The sequence below is a fragment of the Myxocyprinus asiaticus genome, chromosome 10 (assembly GCF_019703515.2).
Source record: "Myxocyprinus asiaticus isolate MX2 ecotype Aquarium Trade chromosome 10, UBuf_Myxa_2, whole genome shotgun sequence".
Lineage (NCBI taxonomy): Eukaryota > Metazoa > Chordata > Actinopteri > Cypriniformes > Catostomidae > Myxocyprinus > Myxocyprinus asiaticus.
Genome location: NC_059353.1, coordinates 51,904,541 through 51,932,536, shown reverse-complemented (window position 1 = coordinate 51,932,536; position 27,996 = coordinate 51,904,541). Strand labels below are relative to the sequence as shown.

General features: G+C 37.9%; 2 protein-coding genes across 5 annotated transcripts in view; one reads left to right on the top strand and one right to left on the bottom strand.

Moving 5' to 3' along the window:
• Window positions 1-10: 10 nt before the first annotated feature.
• LOC127446987 (coiled-coil domain-containing protein 138-like) lies at window positions 11-27,726 on the top strand. Of its 4 annotated transcripts, none has more exons than XM_051708405.1 (15): window positions 11-161; window positions 1,785-1,839; window positions 1,935-2,037; window positions 2,127-2,176; window positions 2,265-2,425; window positions 7,041-7,199; window positions 7,332-7,451; window positions 7,553-7,651; window positions 8,932-9,042; window positions 9,295-9,423; window positions 12,864-12,980; window positions 13,172-13,337; window positions 19,201-19,377; window positions 26,435-26,573; window positions 26,866-27,726. In XM_051708405.1, exons 1-15 carry the CDS (start codon window positions 84-86, stop codon window positions 26,909-26,911), a joined length of 1,710 nt encoding a protein of 569 aa, XP_051564365.1. In that variant the 5' UTR covers window positions 11-83; the 3' UTR covers window positions 26,912-27,726. The 4 variants fall into 4 exon arrangements, with proteins under 4 accessions (XP_051564365.1, XP_051564363.1, XP_051564364.1 ...); XM_051708403.1 differs by having other exon boundaries at window positions 26,817-27,719; XM_051708404.1 differs by having other exon boundaries at window positions 7,553-7,630; window positions 26,817-27,718.
• Window positions 9,916-27,996, bottom strand: part of LOC127446978 (neuroligin-4, X-linked-like) — a 760,753-nt gene continuing 742,672 nt past the window's right edge. The window contains exon 7 of the mRNA XM_051708393.1: window positions 9,916-10,237. The gene's annotated coding sequence lies outside the window, so the exon portion shown is untranslated. The remainder of the gene's footprint in view (window positions 10,238-27,996) is intronic.

The window sequence follows — 27,996 nt, the reverse complement described above, 5'->3', positions numbered from 1 at the left end:
GACACTGGAGTATAGCGCATCACTTCCCGTGTTTCCAGCGAGTGTTCAGTGTTTATGTGACGCGGCTGTTTTTAAACATCATCATGAGTCACGAGTCTGATTCTGAAATCGATGAAAGAATCGAAATATTGAAGAAGAAATATCTGCACAGGAGGAATCAGGTGAGACTAGATGTTTGTGTGTGACTTTCATTTCACATCAACACAGACACTTTTTACTTTTTCGTTTGTATTCTTGGGTTGACATCTCAGTTTTAGGACAACTGAAACTCCAGAAACTGACTTCGCTTTCAATTTTAACTTTAACTCATGCTTTTTTTTATTTATTTGATAAAATACATGTAAAATAGTGTTGTACGTTGTATTGTTGTGAAGGTTGTACAGTAATAATTGTAATAATACTTAAGTACTATCGAAACAAAATACATTGTCATTGACAAATAAGGTTGTGATTAAAATATTAATATTAATATTCTCATTTAAAACAGGTGTCAAGTTCGTAAACATGTCATCTTTGAGTTCATGCTGTTTTTACACATTTTGGAAAAACATTTATAACATTTTCTACTATATATATATATATATATATATATATGTATGTATGTATATATAATGACATTTTTAAAACCATTAATAATAATAATTATTTTTTTGAATAATTTCAGCTTTTAACAAGACTCATATGGTTTCACTGCATAATTTATTAAAGAAATAATAAAAAAAAATTCAGCACAACTCATGCCAACATTTCTTTTAATATTAATAATTATTATTTTGAATAATTTCAGCTTTTTACGAGACTCTTATTTTGTTTCACTGCTTATTTATTAAATAAATAATAATAAAAAATTATTCAGCACAACTCATGCCAACATTTCTTTTAATAATAATAATTATTATTTATAATAATCAATATCAATAATTATCATTTACAATTATTTCAGCTTTTAATGAGAATCTTATTTTGTTTCACTGTCTCTGGACGGTTGCACCACATGATATTTTTTCTGGTGCTTAAAATAAAAAATATCTAAATGAATTTGAACTCAGTAATTGAAAAAAAAAATAATCATAAAGAGGCGTATGCAAGTAATTGTTTTGTGTGAAATTAATTTGTGTTTTTAAATATTTTATTAGACATGGACAAAAAAAATCAGTGTCAAGTCAATGACACGTATGTATTTTAATTAATTAAATTTTTAACTTATACTCCTTACAATTTCACTTAGACCTTCAAAGTATGTATTTAACTGTTCATCATAGACAAACTTGACTCAAGTGTAGGTGATCAGTACATAAACAGCTATATTCATATTGTTTCCAAAGATCCCAAATGAGATTTACTGAGACCAACAGGAGCAGAAACGGTTGTTAAAAACAACAGCAGCAAAATAGCGCCCTCATCTGACAACTGTTATGAACAACATGGCATAAAAATGGCATTAAGCCTCAATAATTCACTGCAACTACAATACTATGAGAACATGCAAAATGATTGACAGGCAGAAAGCGTCAGAGACCACGGACACATTTTTATTTGTTGTTTAGAGTCTAGAGCTGTCACAGAGACCGGTGAGATATCTCACACCACTTGTTTCAGTAATATCTTTCAGGGAGTAGGAAAATGTACTTACAGCACTTTTTAAATGTGGGAACTATTTTTAAAACTCAAGTATGTTTTTTCTTGTATTATTTTGTGAGTAAAATGTAGACACAATACCCAGAGAACTTCTCAGTACACACTTGAATGTTGTATATTTGATTTAATTCTCTGTGTCACCGCAGGTTTCCAACAACACAGAATCATTTGGATTCACATCAGATGATCATGGAGAACATGGTAAAAATTATGCAGAAACAAACCCTTGACAAATGCACATCTTTATGATTTTAAAGCAGTCAGTGGTGATGTTCTCATGTGTGTTGTTGTATTAGACACTGGTGCAGATGTTCAGAAGAATAGACACTCCAGAGAGATGAGAGATTATAGAACTGCTCTCAGAGAACTCCATAGATCTCAACATGAACAACATCACAGGTCAGTGCTCAAATATCATCTAATCAGGAATAGATATGATCTAGTTATATCACAGTGAACTATCACGCTCTGTTCTGATGTTCTTGTAGAGATGAAGATGAATGTCCTGAAGAAACAAACATCTTTTGCACAGAAACAGGTGACACTAAACAATGAATAAAGCTCAGTTCAATCAAATGTACCTGTAAGAATAATCTTTTATTGAATGATTATTTATGTCTTCTCAGATGTGACTTTACCATCACAGCTCGCCCGTTCCTCTAGTTCCTGTGTGTCAGAGTCTCTGTTGGACGGTGGAGGAAACTTCATGGATCAAACTCAGAGCTCGAGCAGCGGCGCAGTAGTGCATGTGTATCAGGAGATGCTGCACATTTATGAGAAACTGCAGGTGATATTAAGGCAGATGATTATACTGTAATAGCATATACAGTTGTAGTCAGAAGTTTACATACACTTAGGTTGAAGTCATTACCACTCCACAGATTTAATATTAGCAAACTATAGTTTTGGGGAGTTGTTTAGGACATCTACTTTGTGCATGACACGAGTAATTTTTCCAACAATTATTTACAGACAGATTGTTTCACTTTTAATTGACTATATCACAATTCCAGTGGGTCAGAAGTTTACATACACTTAGGTTGAAGTCATTAAAACTAATTTTTTAACCACTCCACAGATTTAATATTAGCAAACTATAGTTTTGGGGAGTTGTTTAGGACATCTACTTTGTGCATGACACGAGTAATTTTTCCAACAATTATTTACAGACAGATTGTTTCACTTTTAATTGACTATATCACAATTCCAGTGGGTCAGAAGTTTACATACACTTAGGTTGAAGTCATTAAAACTAATTTTTTAACCACTCCACAGATTTAATATTAGCAAACTATAGTTTTGGCGAGTCGTTTAGGACATCTACTTTGTGCATGACACGAGTAATTTTTCCAACAATTATTTACAGACAGATTGTTTCACTTTTAATTGACTATATCACAATTCCAGTGGGTCAGAAGTTTACATACACTAAGTTAACTGTGCCTTTAAGCAGCTTGGAAAATTCCAGAAAATGATGTCAAACTTTTAGCCAATTGGCTTCTGATAGGAGGTGTACTGAATTGGAGGTGTACCTGTGGATGTATTTTAAGGTCTACCATCAAACTCAGTGCCTCTTTGCTTGACATCATGGGAAAATCAAAAGAAATCAGCCAAGACCTTAGAAAAAACTAAACATTTGTGGACCTCCACAAGTCTGGTTCATCCTTTGGAGCAATTTCCAAACACCTGAAGATACCACGATCATCTGTACAAACAATAGTACACAATATAAACACCATGGGACCAGTCATCCATCATACCGCTCAGGAAGGAGACGCATTCTGTCTCCTAGAGATGAACGTAGTTTAGTGTGAAAAGTGCAAATCAATCCCAGAACAACAGCAAAGGACCTTGTGAAGATGCTGGAGGAAACAGGTAGACAAGTATCTATATCCACAGTAAAACGAGTCCTATATCGACATAACCTGAAAGGCTGCTCAGCAAGGAAGAAGCCACTGCTCCAAAACTGCCATAAAAAAGCCAGACTACAGTTTACAAGTGCACATGAGGACAAAGATCTTACTTTTTGAAGAAATGTCCTCTGGTCTGATGAAACAAAAATTGAACTGTTTGGCCACAATGACCATCGTTATGTTTGGAGGGAAAAGGGTGAGGCTTGCAAGCCGAAGAACACCATCCCAACCGTGAAGCATGGGGGTGGCAGCATCATGTTGTGGGGGTGCTTTGCTGCAGGAGGGACTGGTGCACTTCACAAAATAGATGGCATCATGAGGAAGGAAAATTATGTGGATATATTGAAGCAACATCTCAAGACATCAGACAGGAAGTTAAAGCTCGGTCACAAATGGGTCTTCCAAATGGACAATGACCCCAAGCATACCTCCAAAGTTGTGGCAAAATGGCTTAAGGACAACAAAGTCAAGGTGAGAAGCTTGTGGAAGGATACCCAAAACATTTGACCCAAGTTAAACAACTTAAAGGCAATGCTACCAAATACTAACAAAGTGTATGTAAACTTCTGACCCACTGGGAATGTGATGAAAGAAATAAAAGCTGAAATAAATCATTCTCTCTACTATTATTCTGACATTTCACATTCTTAAAATAAAGTAGTGATCCTAACTGACCTAAGACAGGGAATGTTTTCTACGATTAAATGTCAGGAATTGTGAAAAACTGAGTTTAAATGTATTTGGCTAAGATGTATGTAAACTTCTGACTTCAACTGTATTTATATATATATATATGTGTGTTTCTTCAACTTCAGACACTTTCAGAACTGTGGACTTCTAGAAAGTAAAGTCTGGTTAAAACATTTTTCACACTCTCACTAGTTGATTTAATTAGTCTATTAACAATGTCTGATGGAAATTATATTTGTAATCTTTTTCAAATAAAATGACCGACTCTTTTGTCTTGCTAAGACTAGTTTTATATCTAACATTTCATGTATCGTAAATACACTCAAATCATATTTTTACACTTTTCTTTTTTGTCAGAATGTTAGCTTGATTGGAAATTATGACAGATAAAAAGTGATATTTCTCTTGATGTTTCTTTGTCTCATATTTCATGCTCTTTACTCACTTTTGTTCACTTGATTAACAAGTACACTAACTGTAGAACAAACTTTATTAGAGACAGAATTGTTTGGTGAGATGGAAATGACATCACAACTGTGGGACAGTCGTAATTTCTGAACAATTGATTGTAACAATTGGTGTATTTTCATAGTCTAATATTAAAACTCTGTGTTTGGAACAAGACTAAAACAATCATATCGATACACAAAAGACATTTGAAGAGTATCAAATATAAATGATGAAGGCCTGATATAAAGTTTCTCAGTTAGATTTAATGAGACTTTTATATTACAAAAACATAAATCAATAATTACAAATCTGAAACATTTAACCCCAGGACATGAAAGTGCCCAAAGTTGAAGAAACACTCATATAAACAGTTTAACAACATGACAAACTAATGAGGAGAGTAAAATGTGAGTGTGTGTGTGTGTGTGTGTGAGTGTGTGTGAGCGCGTGAGTGCGCGAGTGCGCGTGCGAGTGCGAGAGAGTGTGAATGTGAGCGTGTGTGTGAGTGTGAGCGAGCGAGTGAGTGTGTGTGTGTGTGAGAGTGTGAGAGTGCGCGTGTGAGTGCGAGCGTGTGCGTGAGAGTGTGAATGTGAGCGTGTGTGTGAGCGAGCGAGTGAGTGTGTGTGTGTGTGAGTGTGAGAGTGTGAGAGAGTGTTTGTGCGAGTGCGAGTGCGAGAGAGTGCGAGAGAGTGCGAGCGTGTGTGATTTTGTGTGTGTGCGTGAGCGAGTGCGTGAGTGTGTGTGAGTGTGAGAGAGTGTTTGTGCGAGTGAGTGCGAGAGAGTGCGAGCATGTGTGATTTTGTGTGTGTGCGTGAGCGAGTGCGTGAGTGTGAGCGTGCGTGAGTGTGTGTGAGTGTGTGAGAGAGTGTGAGTGCGCGCGAGTGTGAGTGAGTGCGAGAGAGTGTGCGCGAGTGTGAGTGAGTGCGAGAGAGTGTGCGCGAGTGTGAGTGAGTGCGCGTGTGAGTGTGAGAGTGTGTGAGTGAGAGTGTTTGTGCGTGCGTGTGCGTGCGTGTGTGAGAGTGTGTGAGTGAGAGTGCGCGTGCGAGTGAGTGAGTGTGAGTGTGAGAGAGAGTGTTTGTGCGAGTGCGTGCGAGTGTGAGTGTGTGTGTGTGAGTGCAAGAGAGTGTTTGTGCGAGCGAGTGTGAGTGTGTGTGTGTGATTTTGTGTGTGTGTGTGAAAGAGTGAGTGAGTGTGTGTGTGAGAGTGAGAGTGAGTGAGAGAGAGAGAGAGTGTGTGAGTGAGAGTGTGTGTGTGAGTGAGAGTGAGTGAGAGAGAGAGTGTGTGTGTGAGAGAGTGAGTGAGTGTGTGAGAGTGAGAGTGAGTGAGAGAGAGAGAGTGTGTGAGTGAGAGTGTGTGAGAGTGAGAGTGAGAGAGAGAGTGTGTGAGTGAGAGTGTGTGTGTGAAAGAGTGAGTGAGTGTGTGAGAGTGAGAGTGAGTGAGAGAGAGAGAGTGTGAGAGTGAGAGTGAGTGAGAGAGAGAGAGTGTGTGAGTGAGAGTGTGTGTGTGAAAGAGTGAGTGAGTGTGTGTGTGAAAGAGTGAGTGAGTGTGTGTGTGAGAGTGAGAGTGAGTGAGAGAGAGAGAGTGTGTGAGTGAGAGTGTGTGTGTGAAAGAGTGAGTGAGTGTGTGTGTGAGAGTGAGTGAGAGAGAGAGAGTGTGTGAGTGAGTGTGTGTGTGAGAGTGAGTGAGAGTGAGTGAGAGAGAGTGAGTGAGAGTGAGTGTGTGTGAGAGTGAGAGTGAGTGAGTGTGAGTGAGAGTGAGTGAGAGAGAGAGAGTGTGTGAGTGAGAGTGTGTGTGTGAGAGAGAGTGAGTGAGTGTGTGTGTGAGTAAGAGTGAGTGAGTGTGTGTGTGAGAGTGAGAGTGAGTGAGAGAGAGAGAGTGTGTGAGTGAGAGTGTGTGTGTGAGTGAGAGTGAGTGAGTGTGTGTGTGAGAGTGAGTGAGAGTGAGAGAGTGTGTGAGTGAGAGTGTGTGTGTGAGAGTGAGAGTGAGTGAGTGTGTGAGTGTGAGAGTGAGAGTGAGTGAGAGAGAGAGAGAGTGTGTGAGTGAGTGTGTGTGTGAGAGTGAGTGAGAGAGAGAGAGTGTGTGAGTGTGAGTGAGTGTGTGTGTGAGAGTGAGTGAGAGAGTGTGAGAGAGTGTGTGAGTGTGAGTGAGTGTGTGTGTGAGAGTGAGTGAGAGAGAGAGAGTGTGTGAGTGAGAGTGTTTGTGCGAGTGCATGCGAGTGTGTGCGTGTGAGTGTGAGTGTGTGTGTGTGTGGCACCTGCAGCTCTGCAGATCCTTCTGTAGAAACACAACGTTAGAAATGAGCGGCTGAAGTTTATTTTAACTGTAATTTGTGTGTGTTTGTGTGTTGAGGCGGAGCGTGTGAGTCAACAGGCGTGGGCTGCAGATCTGTGTGTGCGAGAGCGTGAGTTACAGCAGAGAGAGAACACACTCCTGCAACAGCAGAACAACATTCACAGACTCAGAGGAGTGCAGGATGATGTCATCAAACACATGCAGTCAATGCAGCAGGTCATACATCAACACAACACACAATCAGTGAATTGCTGCTGTTTGAAATGTTTAGTGTTGCATACGTTTCTCATAAAATATAGTGTGCAGTAAACATTATTCCATTCCAAAAATAGCTTATTGTTTTCACAGAAATATCAGCAAGAGACGGATGAGCTGAAAGCCGCTCTGCAACAGAAAATGAAAGAGAACAAGAGGATGAAGTCCAGTTTTGACTCCATGAAGGAATTCAATGACTCCATGAAGAAACAGGTGAGAGTTTGGACATATTCGTCTTGTGTAATCAGTGCTCAGATGAAACGTATGTGTGTTTGTTTCTGTCTGCGATGAATAACGAGAGTTCGTTTGCGCAGCTGATTGACGTCACTGAGCAGAACAGGAAGTTGGAAATTCAGTCGCGAAAAGTTCAGTCTCGACTGGAGAACCTGCAGGTGAGTGAGGAGCAGTGTTGTGTAAGTGCTTGTAATTACATTTACATTAAGTCATTAAGCTTTTATCCAAATCAGCTTACAAATGAGGAACAAATATTCCATATCAAATATTAAGCACTTTCAGAGCAATGTATTTGATTTTGGTACATGCACGCTTGACTGGATGATGCATAGAACAATGATTAAATGAATGATGAGCTGTTTGAAAAATACTGCATCAAAAATAATGTTTGAAGTATTTAAACAAGCGCTCGTCCACATGTCCCTAATTCTAACTCATAACTCTACAACATGTCTTTAGAACTATTTTCTGAACTGAATAGTAGTGTAATCCCTATTTCAGATTTACTAAATAATAATTCTTTTAAAAATAAATGCATGTTTTTCATGATCTTTTTGTTCGACCTTTTTAAGCATCTTTTGTTTTTCTCAGCGACTGACAAATAGTGAGTTGCTAATTGATTACATATTTACTAATGTTTAATTAGCACGTTTACTGAGTGTTAATTAGTACTTAAAATGTTCAAAAATAGTGATTCGATTTTTTTCATCAAAATATGCATTGAGTAATCCAAAAGTAATCCGATTTTTTACATTTGTAATCAGTACCAGATTACATTTCAGAAGTAATGTTTCATCATTCAGTACTAGATGGTTTAATAAATAATTTCTTAAAGTAGTTTTGCTTCAGGACAGATTTGACACTGGACATTAGATGGCGACCCAACACAATAACACAATTATTTATTGTACAAAAATAAACAAAACATTTCCTAAAAATATGAAGAAAAATAAAACCATTGAAATGAACTCAAATTTCCTTTTGAGATTAAATATGCTGTCTAGGAAAACTGTTTTGTCAGTGGTGAAAATATAAAAAAAAAAATCCTTAAAACAAGAAAAAATTACTTATAAATGTAAAAATGGCATAAGATATAAAGTCTTGTTTTTCAGAGAAATCTAACTAAATTTGGCAGGGTTTATGCTTAAAACAAGAAAAAAATATTTGCCAATGGATGAAGAAAAATAAACTTGTTTTCCCTTTGAATCAAGATTTATTATATATATATTGTTTGCCACTTTTTTTATGTTTAAAACAGAAATTTTATTAGATTTCTCTGAAAACAAGACTAAATATCTTTTGTCATTTTGCTTTTCAAGTAAAAGTAAAAAAAAAAAAAAAAAAAAAATCTAGTTTTAAGTATGTTTAGATGTTTTTGCTGAAAAACCAGACAAAAATACTTTGGCCATGTACCTTGATAATTTAGTGTCATTTAACCCGTGTGTGTGTTTTTGCACAGAGAAAGTTTGAGTACTCCACAGCGCACAGGGGACGAGAATATGTGGTTCCCAAAGCTTCTGAGCCCAAACCCTGCAAACAAGAGAAATCACTGTCACAGAAAGCAGGCAAGGTAAACGAAAGAAAACCAGATCGTGATCATAACAGTATAATTGTTGCCTGAAGAGAACAGGTGTCTATTGTCAGTGGATCTGAAACTAATGTGACATAATTAACCTGAAACCAAAGACGTGTTTATACAGGAATCCTCAGTCAGCAACATTTCCACTGAATTTGTTCAATCAGAACAGTTTTTCAGTTAATGTTGTATCAGACACCACTGTATGAAACTGTATTGATTTGTGTTGTATGTATCTGACCACAGGACTCTGTACACACATCTACGGTGAAGTTGTTATCAGTTCTGTTGGATTGGGTCGTGTACGGTTCGGATCTCACAGCTCCTGATCTCTATAAAGCACCAGCTCCATCACTGCAGGAGAGATGTGCAAAGGTCTGTCCGACTCAACTGTCTTCTGTATATGAGTGAATCTCATAAAAATACGTCCAGCTAATATTCCAACTAGAAAAGAAAAACAATAAGAATGTATATTCTGCATAAAGAAAATGAAGCCCAAAATCCTTATGATCCTTAAAATAGCGGCACATTCTTTAGGAATATTTGTTGAGGCACTTTTCATTCTGTGTTGAATATCTGTAGTGGAACAAACATTAAGATATTAAGATAAGGGTGCAAATGAAAGCTTTACTTCTGCAGTAAAAACAAAACAATCACATGTAATGTCAGCAAATATTTATTAATTGATGATTTAAGTTATGTTAGGGTTAGTTAGCACAATGTTTAAGCACTAGTTTTAAGACAGATAAACATATTATAATTTATTCTAAACAAGGACAACTGAACTCACATTTTGTTTTGTCTTTGTCTCTGAAGGTGTTTTTAAAGATTTCCTGTTTCAGTGGCATACCCAAAATTAAAGACTTATAACTCGACAAAAAAAACAAACAAAAAAACACAAGTGTCAAGTGTTTGATATCATTGTAAAGAAAATATTGTAATATTTTTAATCATATAAATTGATAAATTCTGAGACTCTCAAGTCTAATTTCCAAAAATGTACTTTTTTTTTCCCGCCTTATTTTTCTGATTTGACATTATATATCTCTGGGTGTAAATAAGGTGGCTCCTAAAAACTGGTTTTGTTCCCAATCATGTCACCTGTATCTGAGAAAGATTTTGTGTTGATACAACAAAGCAATCAAAAGTTATAGCATTACAAAAATAATTTATCATAGTGTCCAAAAACCTCTCCAAACAAATAAAACATAATAATTGTACATAAGAACTAATTACACATGCAAACACAACAATGACTAAAGGTTTGTATAGCATGCAGACATGATTTTAGTAATGAGATTTCACAGAATGAGTTTCATTCTGTGTCATTTGAGTCATCATTGAGTCTGTGTCATGTATTTGGCGCCATCTCCTGGTGGTCATATGTAACATTGTGCTTCATGTGGATTATCTAATGATCTATGCATCTGATTATCTTGTGTGGACTCGTTTGAAAGATCATCACCTCCTCTAAGTAATGATATGTGATATTTTATGTTCTGTTTATTTTTTGTGAAGTTATAAGAAAAAACACGGCATATAAGCAACACCAACATAATTGTCAAAGACATATACTTATCTATTACTCGCTATATTTTTGTCTGTGAGTAAAACAAATAGGCTGGTTGTATTCTACTCTTTGAGAACTTTTCAACAACATATGACACATGACTATTTTATTAGTTTAATGTTTTTACTGATTACAATAATATATATATTTTTATATAGTGCAAAATGTTTAATAATTGATCAAAATAGAACACTTCTGATTTGTCTGCAGATTTCAAAGCACTTGTTCAGTTTTGTTCATAATGTCTACATGCATTGGAACGTAGAGCTTCTAAACTTTCAAACGATTCCTGTTTTGTGTTGCTCAAGACTGTAGTTATTAATATTTTGACGATTATTATTTTTTCTCACAGGCCCATCCGAGCTTAAAGAGTTAATATGAGTGTTTATAATGTAGTTAATATGATGATTATGACTAATAAATTATTAATTTAGGGTTTGCAATTAAAATGAAAATGTTTTACTGTATAAACTTGTATGAATATACAGTATATAAGTATTAACTTATGTGATGAATGCTAGGAATTGATCACATCATTGGTTTGGCTTGAACCGTGTGTATGTGTAGTAATAACATTAATAATATTTATGCTTATTATTATTATTATACATTATTTCATGATATATATATGTGTGTATGCAGAGGTATTAAGTTAGTAAAAGGTGTGTATGAAGGTTCTGAATGATCAATTCTGTTTTATACCTAATGTGCCAACCAACCCCACTCATACTCTTTTGTAGCTTAACACAGACACTGATCACTATTAACAAACATTTATATATATTTTAAAAATCTTTCTCTGTTTTATTTCTATAACACTTTTAGCAGAGGGGTGTAATTTTAGTTTTGACATAGATGCAATGAAAAGTTAACATTCAGATGCTTTGACAGAATTCTCAAGGCACTTTCTGATGTTACACTTTTAGAAATACATTAACAAATGAGCAGAAATTAACTCATGTGAAATGCACATGGCTAAATTGCATACACAACAGGCCTTTAATCGGAGAACATCACAAGGTATGGATTAGCACATTTATTCACGGCATATACTGTATTTTATCTGTAAATTGAAAGTGATTATTGTACATAAATTCACATTGAAAGTTTATTGAGCATACCAGAAGTGTCCCTGCAGTTAACGTGTTGATGATCTCCTCGTTAATAATGCCGCATCACTCGCTCATTTCATTGCATGTTTCCCTCAGTTCAGTTGCATTTCATCAAGAAGAGGTCTTTTGTGTTTCAACACCATTAATCTACTCATTTATGATGACACTGATCGAGGTGCTGCTTCCGTTTTTTCATCTATGACACTCCAAATACATTTTACTTTATCATTTCTTCATTTTATACTTCATGAGGTTTTTTATTTTCTCAAGGAATAAAATTAAATCCATGTTTTAACAATCACTTCTTATTTCACACAAATAGGACACATTTAGGCCTTGATGTCAACATTTGCATTAGTGACGCATTTAACCCTCCTATCACGTTCATAATCTACATACACCTTTTGCATTCACAGGTGGAGTTTTAAGCTTATAAAACATTAATAATCCAGTTGTTTTCATCAAAAACCATATTGTAGCTCACTGTTATCTTCTTAGCTGTTCATACATGTAAAAAGATCTATATTTATGACTCGTTAATTAAAAAATATAAATGTTATCGTGTATGATGTGAGCTTTTTTTGGTATAAAAAAATGTAGAAATTCTTTAACAATTTAAAATATACATTAACTACAGCTAAACCAGTGTGATACATATGAAGATATATATTTTATCAAGGTTTATATGAAATTTCATTTGAATATAACATTGTGTTCAATTTATATAAATATTTAAATTGAGAATTTCTAGTAATTCTTCTATTAACTTCCATATGAATTAATGACTCATTACTGCTGAAAAACAAGTTCAACTCAGTAGTCAAAATCTACACAACCAAATACATTTCAACATCAAAACAACTATACAACACAACACAATGACACAACATCTGTACTTGTGTACAGTGTTTTTAAACAAAATGTATTCTGTTTATTGCATGAACTGCTGAATGTTAATGTGTTCAGCGTCCCAAAGTTTGGTTCCCGTACGAAAAACTATGTGGTATTTAAAAATTATGATTTACCTCTACTGGGTCAAAAATGACCCGCAATAGGAGGGTTAACGTTTTTATGCACAGAATGTGTGATTTTTAGAATTGAATGAGATTCTCCTCCTGCACGTGTTGTTGCAGGTTTTGCCTCTGCTGGTGGAGCAGCTGCAGTTGTCTGCGCTGATGGAGCTGCAGGTGCAGTTATCTCTGCTGCGCTGCATTTACTGCTGCATCCTACAGCTGGAGCGCAGCACACAGGTAACACACACACACACTAGTCTTGAAACAGCATGTGAAAAAGTGCTTTGCTAAATTTGCTTTGAGGATGAGCCTGTGCCTGTATCATCTGGATGTCCTGTTGTAAACCGTGCCCTGCTGAGTCATCCCACTTGCTGTATGTTTGGATTGAACATGGTTTATGTATTTGTGATGTGTCATGTCTCCTCCAGCACGCTCCACTGACCTCCACCCTGAGGTGTTTGGGGGAGGAGGTGTCTCGCGGATCAGCTGACCCAGGTAACGCCGCTCGCTCTCGGGCATGTCCGCTGTTTAAGAGCTCCTGTCTGCACACACGCTTCCTGAGCTGTCTCATCATCATCAAAACCATCAGTCAAGGTGAAGCACAAATTAATATATGACACAACAAGCAGGTGGACTGTTGTGCCACTATCTCTGTCTTTTGACCCTCTGATGTCACATGACCGTACACTGCTGTTCAGACGTTATAAAATGTATATGTCAGAATTTCAAAGCTCTGTGATTTGTGTTGTGCATGAATGTAATGATGATTGAGGGATATTCCTCAAAAGCCTGTTGAATCATATATAATACATGGATTTCAAAGGGGATTTTCAATAAAATAATATACAACATTTTAACGTGGCTCATCAGCTTGAACAGAGAGTGGATCATATTTGATACACACACATTTATAGAGTTACAAGTCTTTTGATCTGAAGGTGTATGCTTAAATGTTTGAAATGAGTTTTGTATAGAAATATGTAATTGTGACAATGTCACAATTGTGTATAATGACACCTGTGGCCGTTAAGTGAACTGCAGCCTGTTGCTTATGATCGCGCACTTACTGTATAGGGACACGAGCATTGACCAAAAGAGACTGAACATGATTCACCGGCATCATGCTGACAGATGAGGTAGCATAATTAAAATTACACAGTTTTGATTGTTTTACTACAAACTTTGAGACTGTATATTATATTTGACTCTCCAGTGCTGGAACAGGGCTCATATAAAGTGTGGATATAGGTCTGACTATGCGAGACTGTAGTTTCAAGTAATCACTTTTCTTTGCATGATACATTGACTGCATTTATACAATAGCCTATGTCGGCATTAGCTAGCTAGTCAGCTTTATCAATAGCTGTTAGCTAAATTCGGTGGATGATGACAGTAGCTGTTTATAAAAGAGACTGTACATTATAAATATGTTGACACAATTCAGTATTGATGTGATCACAACTGTCATTTTGATATATCGATGCGCTATTGTTTTATAATAATAGAATGTATATATTTTCTGTATAATCAAGTTACGTTACACTAATGAATGGAGATTTTTGCATTATCTTGAACATTGTCTAGCATTCATTTCATGTGTTATTGTAGTTTACCTTGCTGAATAATTACAGATGAACATTGACATTAACCTGACTTTTAGTATAAAGAGAAGATCGTTGAAATTATTTGAAAGTTACAAAGCAAGGTAGCAATTCGTCAGTGTTAGCAGGCAAGATCAAGTTAGCTAAAATGACACAGATCAATCCTTATAGCACTATATTTCACATGCTTTACAGTTATGTAAGCTTACCTGTCCAATAAGAAGAATGCGAATTCAGGGTCGGTTCTGATCCCCAAAACCGAACGAAGGTCCCTCCAGGAATCAAATGCCCTGCTGATGTTCACTCTAGTTTTCGCTCGACCACGATCACGTTCCCGCTTAGCCAGACGGGATTCAGTAGATCAGTTTTTTTGGGGCTTACTCTGAGTTTGTGTAGGAGTCGGTGTTGTGCTGGGAGCCGGACGTTTGCTGGATTTCATCTCTAAGATAACGTCACCTAGTGTTGCAGTTTGTTGTCGCTGTTGAATAGTGAAAGAGAAGCACTGAGGCTCTCGGGAGCGCGCATAAACATCACATCCTTTGGATTTTCCCGGTAAAAGCGACCCGCTCCCTACAGGCTTTAATAGGCAACCTAGGAAGTCCAGGAAGGGCTCATTTTTTAAGCTGTGTTACAAGCTGTTCACACATTGGCAAAGAAAAGGCGAATATTACATGAAAAATGTTACATATTACACCTTTAAAAAAAAAAATGGATGACTTCCAAATGGATGAAATGGATGACTTGGACCAAATAATAAAGAAAAGCAGCCAATAAGTGCCCAACATACACTATATTGCCAAAATATTCGCTCACCCATCCAAATAATTGAATTCAGGTGTTCCAATCACTTCCATGGCCACAGGTGTATAAAATGAAGCACCTAGGCATGCAGACTGCTTCTACAAACATTTGTGAAAGAATGGGCCGCTCTCAGGAGCTCAGTGAATTCCAGCGTGGTACTGTGATAGGATGCCACCTGTGCAACAAGTCCAGTCGTGACATTTCCTCGCTACTAAATATTCCACAGTCAACTGTCAGTGATATTATAACAAAGTGGAAGCGATTGGGAATGACAGCAACTCAGCCACGAAGTGGTAGGCCACGTAAAATGACAGAGCGGGGTCAGCGGATGCTGAGGCGCATAGTGCGCAGAGATCACCAACTTTCTGCAGAGTCAATCGCTACAGACCTCCAAAGTTCATGTGGCCTTCAGATTAGCTCAAGAACAGTGCGTAGAGAGCTTCATGGAATGGGTTTCCATGGCCGAGCAGCTGCATCCAAGCCATACATCACCAAGTGCAATGCAAAGCGTCGGATGCAGTGGTGTAAAGCACGCCGCCACTGGACTCTAGAGCAGTGGAGACGCGTTCTCTGGAGTGACGAATCACGCTTCTCCATCTGGCAATCTGATGGACGAGTCTAGGTTTGGCGGTTGCCAGGAGAACGGTACTTGTCTGACTGCATTGTGCCAACTGTGAAGTTTGGTGGAGGGGGATTATGGTGTGGGGTTGTTTTTCAGGAACTGGGCTTGGCCCCTTAGTTCCAGTGAAAGGAACTCTGAATGCTTCAGCATACCAAGAGATTTTGGACAATTCCATGCTCCCAACTTTGTGGGAACAGTTTGGGGATGGCCCCTTCCTGTTCCAACATGACTGCGCACCAGTGCACAAAGCAAGGTCCATAAAGACATGGATGAGCGAGTTTGGTGTGGAAGAACTTGACTGGCCTGCACAGAGTCCTGACCTCAACCCGATAGAGCACCTTTGGGATGAATTAGAGCGAAGACTGTGAGCCAGGCCTTCTCGTCCAACATCAGTGTCTGACCTCACAAATGCGCTTCTGGAAGAATGGTCAAAAATTCCCATAAACACTCTCCTAAACCTTGTGGAAAGCCTTCCCAGAAGAGTTGAAGCTGTTATAGCTGCAAAGGGTGGGCCGACGTCATATTAAACCCTATGGATTAAGAATGGGATGTCACTTAAGTTCATATGCGTCTAAAGGCAGATGAGCGAATACTTTTGGCAATATAGTGTAGATGGGAACTCCTTCAATACTGTTTAAAAAGCATCCCAGGGTGATACCTCAAGAAGTTGGTTGAGAAAATGTCAAGAGTTCATGTCTGCAAATTCTAGACAAAGAGTGACTACTTTGAAGATGCTCAAATATAACACAGTTTTGATTTATTTTGGATTTTGTTTAGTCACAACATAATTCCCATAGTTCCATTTATGTTATTCCATAGTTTTAATGACTTTACTATTATTCTAAAATGTGAAGAATAATAATAATAAAGAATGAGTAAGTGACCCTAAACTTTTGAACAGTAGTGTATGTGCAGCAGGTGGCAGCATTGCAGCTGTGTCGTGAGTCATGTGACGTCATCATTGTTCACATTGAGAATATATTTCAATTAATTGACTATCTGACATAAATAGTCAAGACACTGTGTGTGTTTAGACAATAAATCTACCCTGAAGGTTTAAATCTTACGGCTGAACTTTTGAAAAAGTGTTCACTTCCTTTGAAAGTGCCTCACAGGAACATTAAATAGTGCCTTTTTTTTAATAAACGAGGGGTGAGTCGAAAATATATTTTGGTGGTGATCAGTACTACGCCACAAATGCTGTCGATTTAGCTTAACTTGTTTTGAGCCCGGAATATTCCTTTAAAAAATTGCTCTTTGTGAGTGTAATATACAGTATATAAAATGATTTCTTCAGTAATCACACAAGATTGTAAAGTCCTGTAAGGGGTGTTGATGTAATAGTTGTTTTTGTGTCATTATGGGTAAGTTAGTAGCGGTGCAATCAAGGTTCTGTATCTGAATAAACCTCCATCTGTGTCGCATCAAACTCGCAGCTCTTTAAACGCACCCTTTCTGGGGATTTAAAGACGTTTTTAACAGTGTGTGCTGCTCAGTGAGGCTTTTATTTGTTTGCGTTCAGTTTTAACGTCTGTTCTGCTGTGAGTGGAATGTTCATGGTGACATTAAACCGAGCTTAAGTGACGGTGAAAACACAATCATTCACTCATCATAAATGAGTTCCTTTGTAAAGATTTCTGGGAAATGAGGAGTTTTGTTTTATGTCTGACCCAGATGATCGGTCTGTTTAAAGGACCAGTTCACCCAAAAATATACTCATCTTTATGTCGCTCCAAACCTGTATTTTCTTCCTTATTTTACTGGACACATAAGGAGATGTTTAGTAGAATGTCCAAGCCACTCTTTCCATATATGCACAGTTCATAGGACAAAAAAGCACTGTTAAAGTAGTTCATTTAACTCATGTGTGATCTATATTCCAAAGATAGATCTGTGTGAGGAACGGACGCAAATTTAAGTCGTTATTCATTGAAAATCAGTCTGTTCTTCACTAAAAGCTATCATATGACTTCAGAAGACTTAGCATATAGTGCATGAGTCGTATGGACTACTTTTATGATACTTTAATGGTTCTTATTTGTCCTTTTTGGAGCTTGACAGTATTCATAAGCATCTACATTGTATGGAAAAGAGCAGCGTGAACATTCTGCTAAACATCTCAAGTCTTATGAGTTTGGAACAAAATGAGGATAATGAGTAAATAATTATAGAATTGTCATTTTTGGTTGAACTATCCCTGTCTGAATTTCTTTGATTTTTGGAAATGAGTAATATTTGAGTGTTTTGAGTGACACTTTTGAGTGTTTATTTCACTCTGTTTAATTAATATATTTATAATGATTTGAGTCTGGGACTAAATCTTGAAAAGTGGGACTTAAAACGTACCAAAAATAAATGATGAAGGCCTAATAAAAAAGTTTGCAATTCAGGTTTAATGAGACCTTCATTTAAAAAAAGGAACTAGCTAGATAAAGTTGGTCGAGACAAACTTTGTTGGATTGACAAAGCCTTGTCTGAAACTTAAAAAAACGATTAATAATAATGTAAACGCATTAAGAATAGAAATCGAGCAACATAAAGGTGCTGTAAGCTATTTTAGCATTCTGAAACTTTCATGTGACTGAGCATCTAAATAAGCCACGCCCCCTCATTCCAAAACTCCACCCTCCAAAGATAATTTTGAGACCAAAACCGAGCAAAAGAGCAGCATTGTTTGTTCCTGTGGAACAATAGCGCCCTCAACTGGCAAACATTATGAATCAAAGCCTCAATGATCCTCTTCAACTATAACTCTATGAGAACGAGCAAAATGATTGACAGGCAGAAAGCTTCAGAGACCGTGGACACATTTTTGTTTGTTGTTTACAGAGTCTAGAGCTGTCACAGAGACCGGTGAGATATCTCACAACACTTATTTCAGTAATATCTTTCAGGGAGTAGGAACATTTTTTGAATACCTTTCCATGATAAAATCGCTTACAGCAGCTTTTAATGCAGATTAAAAGTCTTGTGTGGGTTTGTTTGCATTTGAATTTTTGATAGTTGGAGTTTGAACAGTCTTGGCCCGTCTAACATTCCCTCAGTGTAAGTGAATGGGATTTTTCTAAGTTGTTTATCGACCATTGTGCGAAAACCGTAAGTTTGACCAGTTAGAAAAATCCTTTCAACCTGTATCAGAACAATCTGAAGGGCTGTTCCTAGTTTGATGGCTAGGAGGAGTTTTAATTGATCATTTTGGTCTCGGTTTAGGGATTCTGGAAAAACTCTTTAAACCAGGTCTGTAGAATAACAGTGTGTGTCTTTTTGAAGAACGTAGAAAGTTGCAGTCTGTTCGTTTTAATAAGTATCAACCCTTGGGACGTGAAATTGCACAAAGATGAAGAAACATCCATAAACAGTCTCTGATACCGCAGTATTTGAGAATATCTCTAAATCTCTCTACATTGTCCTGTTTCTTCTCTTTGACCTGTAGCGGATATCTTGGCTCAAGCTCTGGACATGTTGTTGTGTGCCGTGCGGACAGATGAAGGTCAGATGCTCTTCCTGCAGTATCAGGCGCTGTCGGCCATTCTGACGCTGTTGAGAGGAGGAAGTCCTGCACTGCTGTCTGTGTCCATCAACATACTGCTGCAAATGAGCACAGAATCACGTGAGAAACCCTTCAAACACACACACACACTTCATATTTACTGAAATAGTGTTACTGATGTTCTATTGCAGGATAAACTAATTATTCAAGACAAATACACATGCACATCGGTTATTTCTCCAGTCGAACTGAAATCTTGTTTTTGTGTGATCGACAGAACCACATGGAATCTGTGCCTGTAAAACTAATGTTCATAAACTTTTACACACTCTTTTGATTGTGTTTTGACTTTTGAGTTGCTCACTTAACACATTCTGCCATGTTTAAATCCATTCCACAGAATTCCACAGATTTTTCCACCAAAATCAGCACAGAAAGTGTGAACTAGTCAGATCCTTGCCTATCGCCAGAAAAGCGTTAAAAATGTGGCGCTCCGTTATGTTTACTTTTTGTCTTTTAACCATTTAAGCTCGAATGGGCCCATGAGAAAAATATTACTAACTACAGTCTTGATCAACACAAAACAGGAATCGTTTGAAAGTTTAGAAGCTCTACTTTCCAATGCATGTAGACATTATGACCAAAACTGAACAAGTGCTTTGAAATTTGAAGATAAATCAGAAGTGTTCTGTTTTTGGGGGGGGGATTTTCTCCCCTTTTTCTCCCAATTTGGAATGCCCAATTCCCAATGCGCTCTAAGTCCTCGTGGTGGCATAGTGACTCGCCTCAAATGAATCTCAGTTGCCTCCGCGTCTGAGACCGTCAATCCGTGCATCTTATCACGTGACTTGTTGAGCATGTTACCGCGGAGACCTAGCGCGTGTGAAGGCTTCACGCTATTCTCTGCAGCATCCACACACAACTCGCCACGCACCCCACCGAGAGCGAGAACCACATTATAGTGACCACGAGGAGGTTACCCCATGTGACTCTACCCTCCCTAGCAACCGGGGCAATTTGGTTGCTTAGGAGACCTGACTGGAGTCACTCAGCACGTCCTGGATTCGAACTCACGACTCCAGGTGTGATAGCCAGCGTCAATACTCGTTGAGATACCCAGACCCCCAGAAGTGTTCCATTTTGATCATTTATAAAAATGTGCACTGTACATAAACATAAAATATCATATACCATTAATGAAAGGAGGTGATTATCTTTCAAACGAGCCCACACACAAGATAATCAGATGCATAGATCATTAAATAATCCACATGAAGTATAATAGCTGCGTTTCCACTATCGGGCCAAATGAGGGCGTGCTAGTATGTGCCAGGTCCAGTTGCATTCCCACTGTCACTTCCGGGCCTCATTGTGCCTCCTCTGGGCTTTCTCAGGGCCAACTGGGGAGTGAGGTGGTTTCAATGTCAAAGGTGGAGTTTCGCCGAACTTCCAGCACACAACGGTACAGGTTCGGGGGAAAAAAAATGTGGGCATGGTACAAATCCTTTAAAACACCCAATGGACAAAGCGGTGCCCAAAGAAATGACTTTCCATGGTTCGGTGAACTTTCATAGACGGTGTGTTGGGACATCGTCCCGCTGTTAGTGGAGAGACCACTCCATACGACGTTTCCTCTCAGATGTCAATAAGACATTCAGCAGATATCTTTGAGACATTTATGATTTATAATGTTTAAGATGTTTAGCAGATGTTAATTAAACTGCGATGCTTTCCAGATGAAAAGATCTAAAACAGACTAAATATACCCAAATTAACCGAATCGAGAGCTTGTGAATCTGGAAATCCATACTGATACTCAGCCTTACATCGCATTAGACTACACATTTCAAAACAGTCTAATTCCACTGTGTAAGTATGAAATGTTGAGTGTGCTATACTGTGAGAGTGAAACACTCAGCAGTCGCTCAAATGAACTAGTTTATGAGGAATGTGACACTGAACAGACATGTGCAGCTTTATGAGCGGGTCACAGGTTGAGCTGAGCTGGCCTGCCAATTACACCGCTTTACAGGAGAGGAATTATGGGAATATGTGAGAGTTACAGTGAAGGTTCACGCCTGTAGGTCACCTCTACCTTGACCCGTATCCGTCTGCTGTCCGCTCTTCACTGCGGAGGCTGTAATATACTGCATGTGTCGCAGTGAGCAGATCCGACATCACAGCGCAGGTGAAGACTCTAGCAGACAGCTTTTTGAAGTTCCTGTAGTTTTATCTGCCTTTAAATTACCTGATGGGACCTGTGTGGGGAAGCGTGTCTTTCTGTGTATGAAATCTGGTTTAGCCAGTTAGCATCAATACAGTAAATAACAGGAGTGTCGCAGATGCAGACTGTGTTCAGAATGAAATACTAGTGTACAACTATTTAAACAATAATGTCAGTGAAGCAATTTGCATTATTCCACGATATCAAAACAGTAGTATGCTACATTGTTGTCACGTGACATTGTTTTTTTCTCCCAATTTGGAATGCCCAATTCCCACTACTTAGTAGGTCCTCATGGTGGAGCGGTTACCTCAATCCGTGTGGCGGAGGACAAGTCTCAGTTGCCTCCGCTTCTGAGACCGTCAATCCACGCATCTTATCACGTGACTCGTTGTGCATGACACCGCGGAGACTCACAGCATGTGGAGGCTCATGCTACTCTCCACGATCCACACACAACTTACCACACGCCCCATTGAGAGCGAGAACCACTAATCACGACCACGAGGAGGTTACCCCATGTGACTCTACCCTCCCTAGCAACCGGGCCAATTTGGTTGCTTAGGAAACCTGGCTGGAGTCACTCAGCACGCCCTGGATTCGAACTCGCGACTCCAAGTGTGATAGTCAGCGACAATACTCGCTGAGATACCCAGACCCCCGCATGACATTATATTAAACATGAGGAGCACCAATTATCATACTGTAAATAACTTTTTAGTTTGTCTTAACTTTTGGCAGTCTGATCAAATAATAGAGTGAAAATAGAGAAATATTCAAACTAGTGCTGTTAGTCGTTTAAAATTTTTAATCGTGATTTATCACGAACATTTTTGTAGTTAATTGCGATTAACTGCAGATTTTGAAAGTGCTGAAATTTGACACTATATATACTTCTTTTCTTGTCAAAATGCATTTATTTCCATCTTAGTAAAGCAAACAAAACAATATGTAACAATATAATGCTTTAACTTTTTCCAAACAAAGACTTTCACAGTATAAAGATAGAAATGCGCTAAAATCGCACCTAAGTGGGAGTTTGACTAATTGAAAGAACTAGTCCCCACATAGGTTGCATATTCATTACAATGGGCATTAAAGTTGATACACTTAATGTTGATACATTAAGTTGGTCATCTGGCTATTCCATGCATTCAGAAAATCTGCTCTGTACACATACTGCATGCTCTTGAAATAGTACAGCCGCGGTCACACTAGACTTTGAGCATGCAAAATTATTTCAGACACTGCAACAAACAGGATATGATATCACACTTGAGGGCTTCTGGTTTTAATAAATAATAAGTAAATTTACTTCAATAGTTTAAGTATTGATATAGAGAAAAATCTGCTAACTATGAAAACATTGGAGTTGTAAACTTTAGACGATGTAGTCGGACCGCTGATGTTTTTGAAAATAAATTCACAACCTGAGGTGGTAGCATGTGATCCCACACTTTGGGATGTGAATTCATTTTCAGTCAGCAATCGGAGTACACTTATACCATGGTAACCACATTTTATATAATAATAATAATAATAATAACTTTATTTAAATAGCACCTTTTAGCAGTATAGCACAAAGAGCTTCACAAAACATTACATCAGAACACACTCAGTAAAACATAATTAAAAAAATAAATAAAACTATTACAAAGTAGTAAAAGCAAGGTGCTATGCTTTCCCTGATGTGGACGGAATCACTGAATCCAGTCATAATAATTTAATCAGCTATAAAATGCAGAAATGTTACGGAACTTGACATATTTGGTGCAAAGATATCATTTTTTAATGTACAGTTAATGAAATGAAAATTGTGATATGTCCTAGTGTAATTATTAAACTGCAAAAGGCTGCGATTTAATTAAATATATACAGTATATAATCTGCATGTGCTGAGCGCTTCAAAATGAATGTGTGAAACCGGCCGCTTTGTACACTAAAAACACCTCATCGTGATCATCACGCGCGCTCTTGTGTGTGTAGAAGATGACGGAGAGCAGATCGCTCTGAAGCGTACAGCACATACAGACTATTAATTCGTTTTAATGAATCACAGCTTTTTGGGGTTTAATCATCAAACTGGGCCACATAGCAAACTTCTAATCTAGAGGTGAGAAACTACTGGCAAAAACACACAAATGGCAAAATAAAAGCTTGATTTAAATGAATGTGTGAAATGAGGGGGAAAGTTAACAATATATTACTACTGTATAGCATAGACCAAAGTGCTGTACATTAAAAACTAGTTTGCAAGACAGCTAATTTACATAAGAAAAAAAAACATAGAAATTTACATAAAAACACAAAAGAGAAGACACTTCTCAAAGTCCAAACACACTCTTTTCAATCAGCCTAAAAGGTGATGTAGATCGCAAAGTATGAGGGAATTATACAAAAATACAAAATAAGTAAATACATAATCAGTGTTGTCGTGAAATAAAGTGGAGCTGGTGTTCCGCTGGAGCAAAACTTGCATCTCAGAGCATCTTTAACTGCGATATATACACTATATTGCCAAAAGTATTCGCTCACCCATCCAAATAAATGAATTCAGGTGTTCCAATCACTTCCATGGCCACAGGTGTATAAAATGAAGCACCTAGGCATGCAGACTGCTTCTACAAACATTTGTGAAAGAATGGGCCGCTCTCAGGAGCTCAGTGAATTCCAGCGTGGTACTGTGATAGGATGCCACCTGTGCAACAAGTCCAGTCGTGAAATTTCCTCACTACTAAATATTCCACAGTCAACTGTCAGTGGTATTATAACAAAGTGGAAGCGATTGGGAATGACAGCAACTCAGCCACGAAGTGGTAGGCCATGTAAAATGACAGAGCGTGGTCAGCGGATGCTGAGGCGCATAGTGTGCAGAGGTCGCCAACTTTCTGCAGAGTCAATCGCTACAGACTTCCAAAGTTCATGTGGCCTTCAGATTAGCTCAAGAACAGTGTGTAGAGAGCTTCATGGAATGGGTTTCCATGGCCGAGCAGCTGCATCCAAGCCATACATCACCAAGTGCAATGCAAAGCGTCGGATGCAGTAGTGTAAAGCACGCCGCCACTGGACTCTAGAGCAGTGGAAACGCATTCTCTGGAGTGACGAATCATGCTTCTCCATCTGGCAATCTGATGGACGAGTCTGGGTTTGGCGGTTGCCAGGAGAACGGTACTTGTCTGACTGCATTGTGCCAACTGTGAAGTTTGGTGGAGGGGGGATTATGGTGTGGGGTTGTTTTTCAGGAGCTGGGCTTGGCCCCTTAGTTCTAGTGAAAGGAACTCTGAATGCTTCAGCATACCAAGAGATTTTGGACAATTCCATGCTCCCAACTTTGTGGGAACAGTTTGGGGATGGCCCCTTCCTGTTCCAACATGACTGGGGATGTCACTTAAGTTCATATGCGTCTAAAGGCAGGTGAGCGAATACTTTTGGCAATATAGTGTATATCTTTAATGCATCCATTATTAAAGTTTAAATTATAAATAAATGGGTCATGTATGTTAGTGTGCACAAAATCCAAAACTGGCATTTCTGTGTGCAGTCAGAATCGCTCCAATGAGTCGTGTGAGTGACTCAATCTGAGCGAGAGAGATTGTAATTCATCCCGGCTGATTTACTCGTCTCCCGTATATGCTTGCCGCAGCTTCAGATGATGAAGTGACACATGTTGTTTTAAGGATTGTCAGATATTTTTAATTGGAAAACATGACAAAAACACTCTAACAATAGGATTTCTCCAAACAAATAAAACATAATAATTGTACATAAGAACTAATTACACATGCAAACACAACAATGACTAAAGGTTTGCATAGCATGCAGACATGATTTTAGTAATGAGATTTCACAGAATGAGTTTCATTCTGTGTCATTTGAGTCATCATTGAGTCTGTGTCATGTATTTGGCGCCATCTCCTGGTGGTCATATGTAACATTGTGCTTCATGTGGATTATCTAATGATCTATGCATCTGATTATCTTGTGTGTGGACTCGTTTGAAAGATAATCACCTCCTCTAAGTAATGATATGTGATATTTTATGTTCCGTTTATTTTTTGTGAAGTTATAAGTTAAAATGCGGCATATAAGCAACACCAACATAATTGTCAAAGACATATACTTAACTATTACTCACTATATTTTTGTCTGTGAATGAAACAAATAGGCTGGTTGTATTCTGCTCTTTGAGAGCTTTCCAACAACATATGACACATGACTATTTGAACAGTTTGATGTTTTTACTGATTGCAATAATATGTACAGTGCAGATTTTTTTAAATAAATGATCAAATCGGAACATTTCTGATTTATCTGTAAATTTCAAAGCACTTGTTCAGTTTTGGTCATAATGTCTACATGCATTGGAAAGTAGAGCTTCTAAACTTTCAAACGAAACCTATTTTTTGTTGGTCAAGACTGTAGTTAGTAATATTTTGACGATTATTATTTGCTCTCGGGTTTATCGTTGCAATAATTACCTGAATAGCTGATTAGTCGTTCTAATAATAATTACATTAGTTGATTATCAAAATTATCATTAGTTGCAGCCCTATTTACAAATTTCAAATATACTTTCTGCTCACATTTTTGTGTATCAATAAAAACACATAGCTTTGAAATGTGTTCTCTGTATTAAGCCAAAAGGTCAGTGTGTGACACATGTCCCAAATTTGACATTTCTTTGCATGTGCTTGTGTCTCCGGTCTCCCGTGTTTGAGTGTATTTAAATGGAAGTGAATGGAGCGTAAAGTTTATGCTGTAGTATGTTAGTATGATAGTCACAGAAAAATCAAAAGTAAAACACAAAACAATTGTGGCATTCATATTACAGATTTGCAGGTTCAAATTTCCAGATTATTAATTCCAAATCTCTCTCAGATTGCAAACAAACTAGGCCAAAGGTCAAGCAAATCTGGATTATTTAAAATATTGTCCTGTGATTGTGTACACCAGGGCTTCTGTCGAGCATCCTGGAGCAATGCAGCACTGAAGAATTCTTCCGCTGCGCGACGCAGTTCCTGCGTAACCCTCGTGTGGAGCCGCCGCTGGTGGAGAAGATGAGCATAATCCTCCAAAAGCTCTCTAGCATCCGGTGAGTCTCTCACACTTACCTCATACTCTTCAAACAAACATCTCACTGCATCACAGCCACTATATCATCTGCGCTGCAGTTGCCAAGCGTGCTATCTGCAGCGATGATGGCTCATTAGTTCAGTTTGACCTTCTATCTAAACAGTCGTCGAGTGATTTAAAGGGGATGAAGTTCTACTGCAGTCCATCTGGAGGTCTGCTCCATTAGATTGATAGTGTGTCTTGTGTGTGTGTTTGATTGCAGGAAGAACAAACGTCTGTTTGAAGTGTTCTCGCTGCATTTATTGTTGCAGGAGATGCATCGCACAGCTGACCCCGCACAACCTTTCCTCAGTATGAACCTCAGCTCAATCCTGCTCAATCTGGGCATGCTCACACGCTCCTGACACACTCCATACTGCATTCAATATCACACTTCTGTGCCTCAGTGTTCACTGTGCCGCTTAAACGGACAGTTGATGTCATTATTTACTCATCCACATGCCAATCCCCTTTATTTTGCTTCGTCCAGTGAAGACTTGAGATGTTTGTCAGAATGTCCGAGCTGTGTTCCATGCTATATTCCAAGTCTTCTGAAGTCATACGATAGCTTTTTGTGAGGAGCAGAGTTGCATGTCATGATTCACTAATGCACTTAGCTGTTTTTTTTTGTATTTTTTATTGAACATGTCACGTGACCGATCACAATGTGACAGATTTGAAAAACAACTGCAAATGAGATCTGAGAGCTGCAGCGGAGAGGAAGATTATCAGTGAATAACAACTTAAATTTCAGTCTGTTCAGTCACATAATACTATCGTATGACTTGGAATAAAGTGCATACATCATACAGACTGCTTTTTTGGTGCTTTTTTGGAGCTTGACAGTAAAAACAATCATTCACTTTTATTGTATGGAAAGTTCTGATTCAATCTGTGTTTCTCAGACGAAAGAGAGACTTACGGGTTTTGAATGACATTAGGGTGAGTAAATGATGACAGAATTGTCATTTTTAGGAAAACTGTCCTTTTAAGTTAATTTGTAAGATGGAGAATGCACACTTTAAATGATTTTTTCTTACCATGAACAAAATGAATTTAATAATGAATTTAATCATCAGGCTTTTTATACTTCAATAAAATTGTAATGTTATTCAATTAAACTCATTGTGATGTGTATGCCTAATTTGGTTTGATATAAGCTTTATTTTATACAAACCTTGTTTTAGTTTTTTACTCAATGGTTGGTTATTTATTACTGCTCTATAACCTTTCCTGATTGTTTAAAAGATAAAGTGTGTAATTTGCAAGCAGCACTGAACAGATTTGCACAAATAATGACACTTTTCAAACAGGTTTCCCAAACAATCCCCCTGTATTCCTTTGGTTGGACAAACAGATAGTCCCACCCCCAAACTCACACCATTGGTTGAGTCAGAAGTTGT

Bases quoted from the DNA above. Each gene is read 5' to 3' on its own strand.
- LOC127446987 (XM_051708403.1), top strand. From the start codon at position 84: ATGAGTCACGAGTCTGATTCTGAAATCGATGAAAGAATCGAAATATTG. The intron at 2,038-2,126 runs GTCAGTGCTCAA...ATGTTCTTGTAG, and splicing joins CAACATGAACAACATCACAG to AGATGAAGATGAATGTCCTG. The intron at 9,043-9,294 runs GTAAACGAAAGA...ATCTGACCACAG, and splicing joins TGTCACAGAAAGCAGGCAAG to GACTCTGTACACACATCTAC.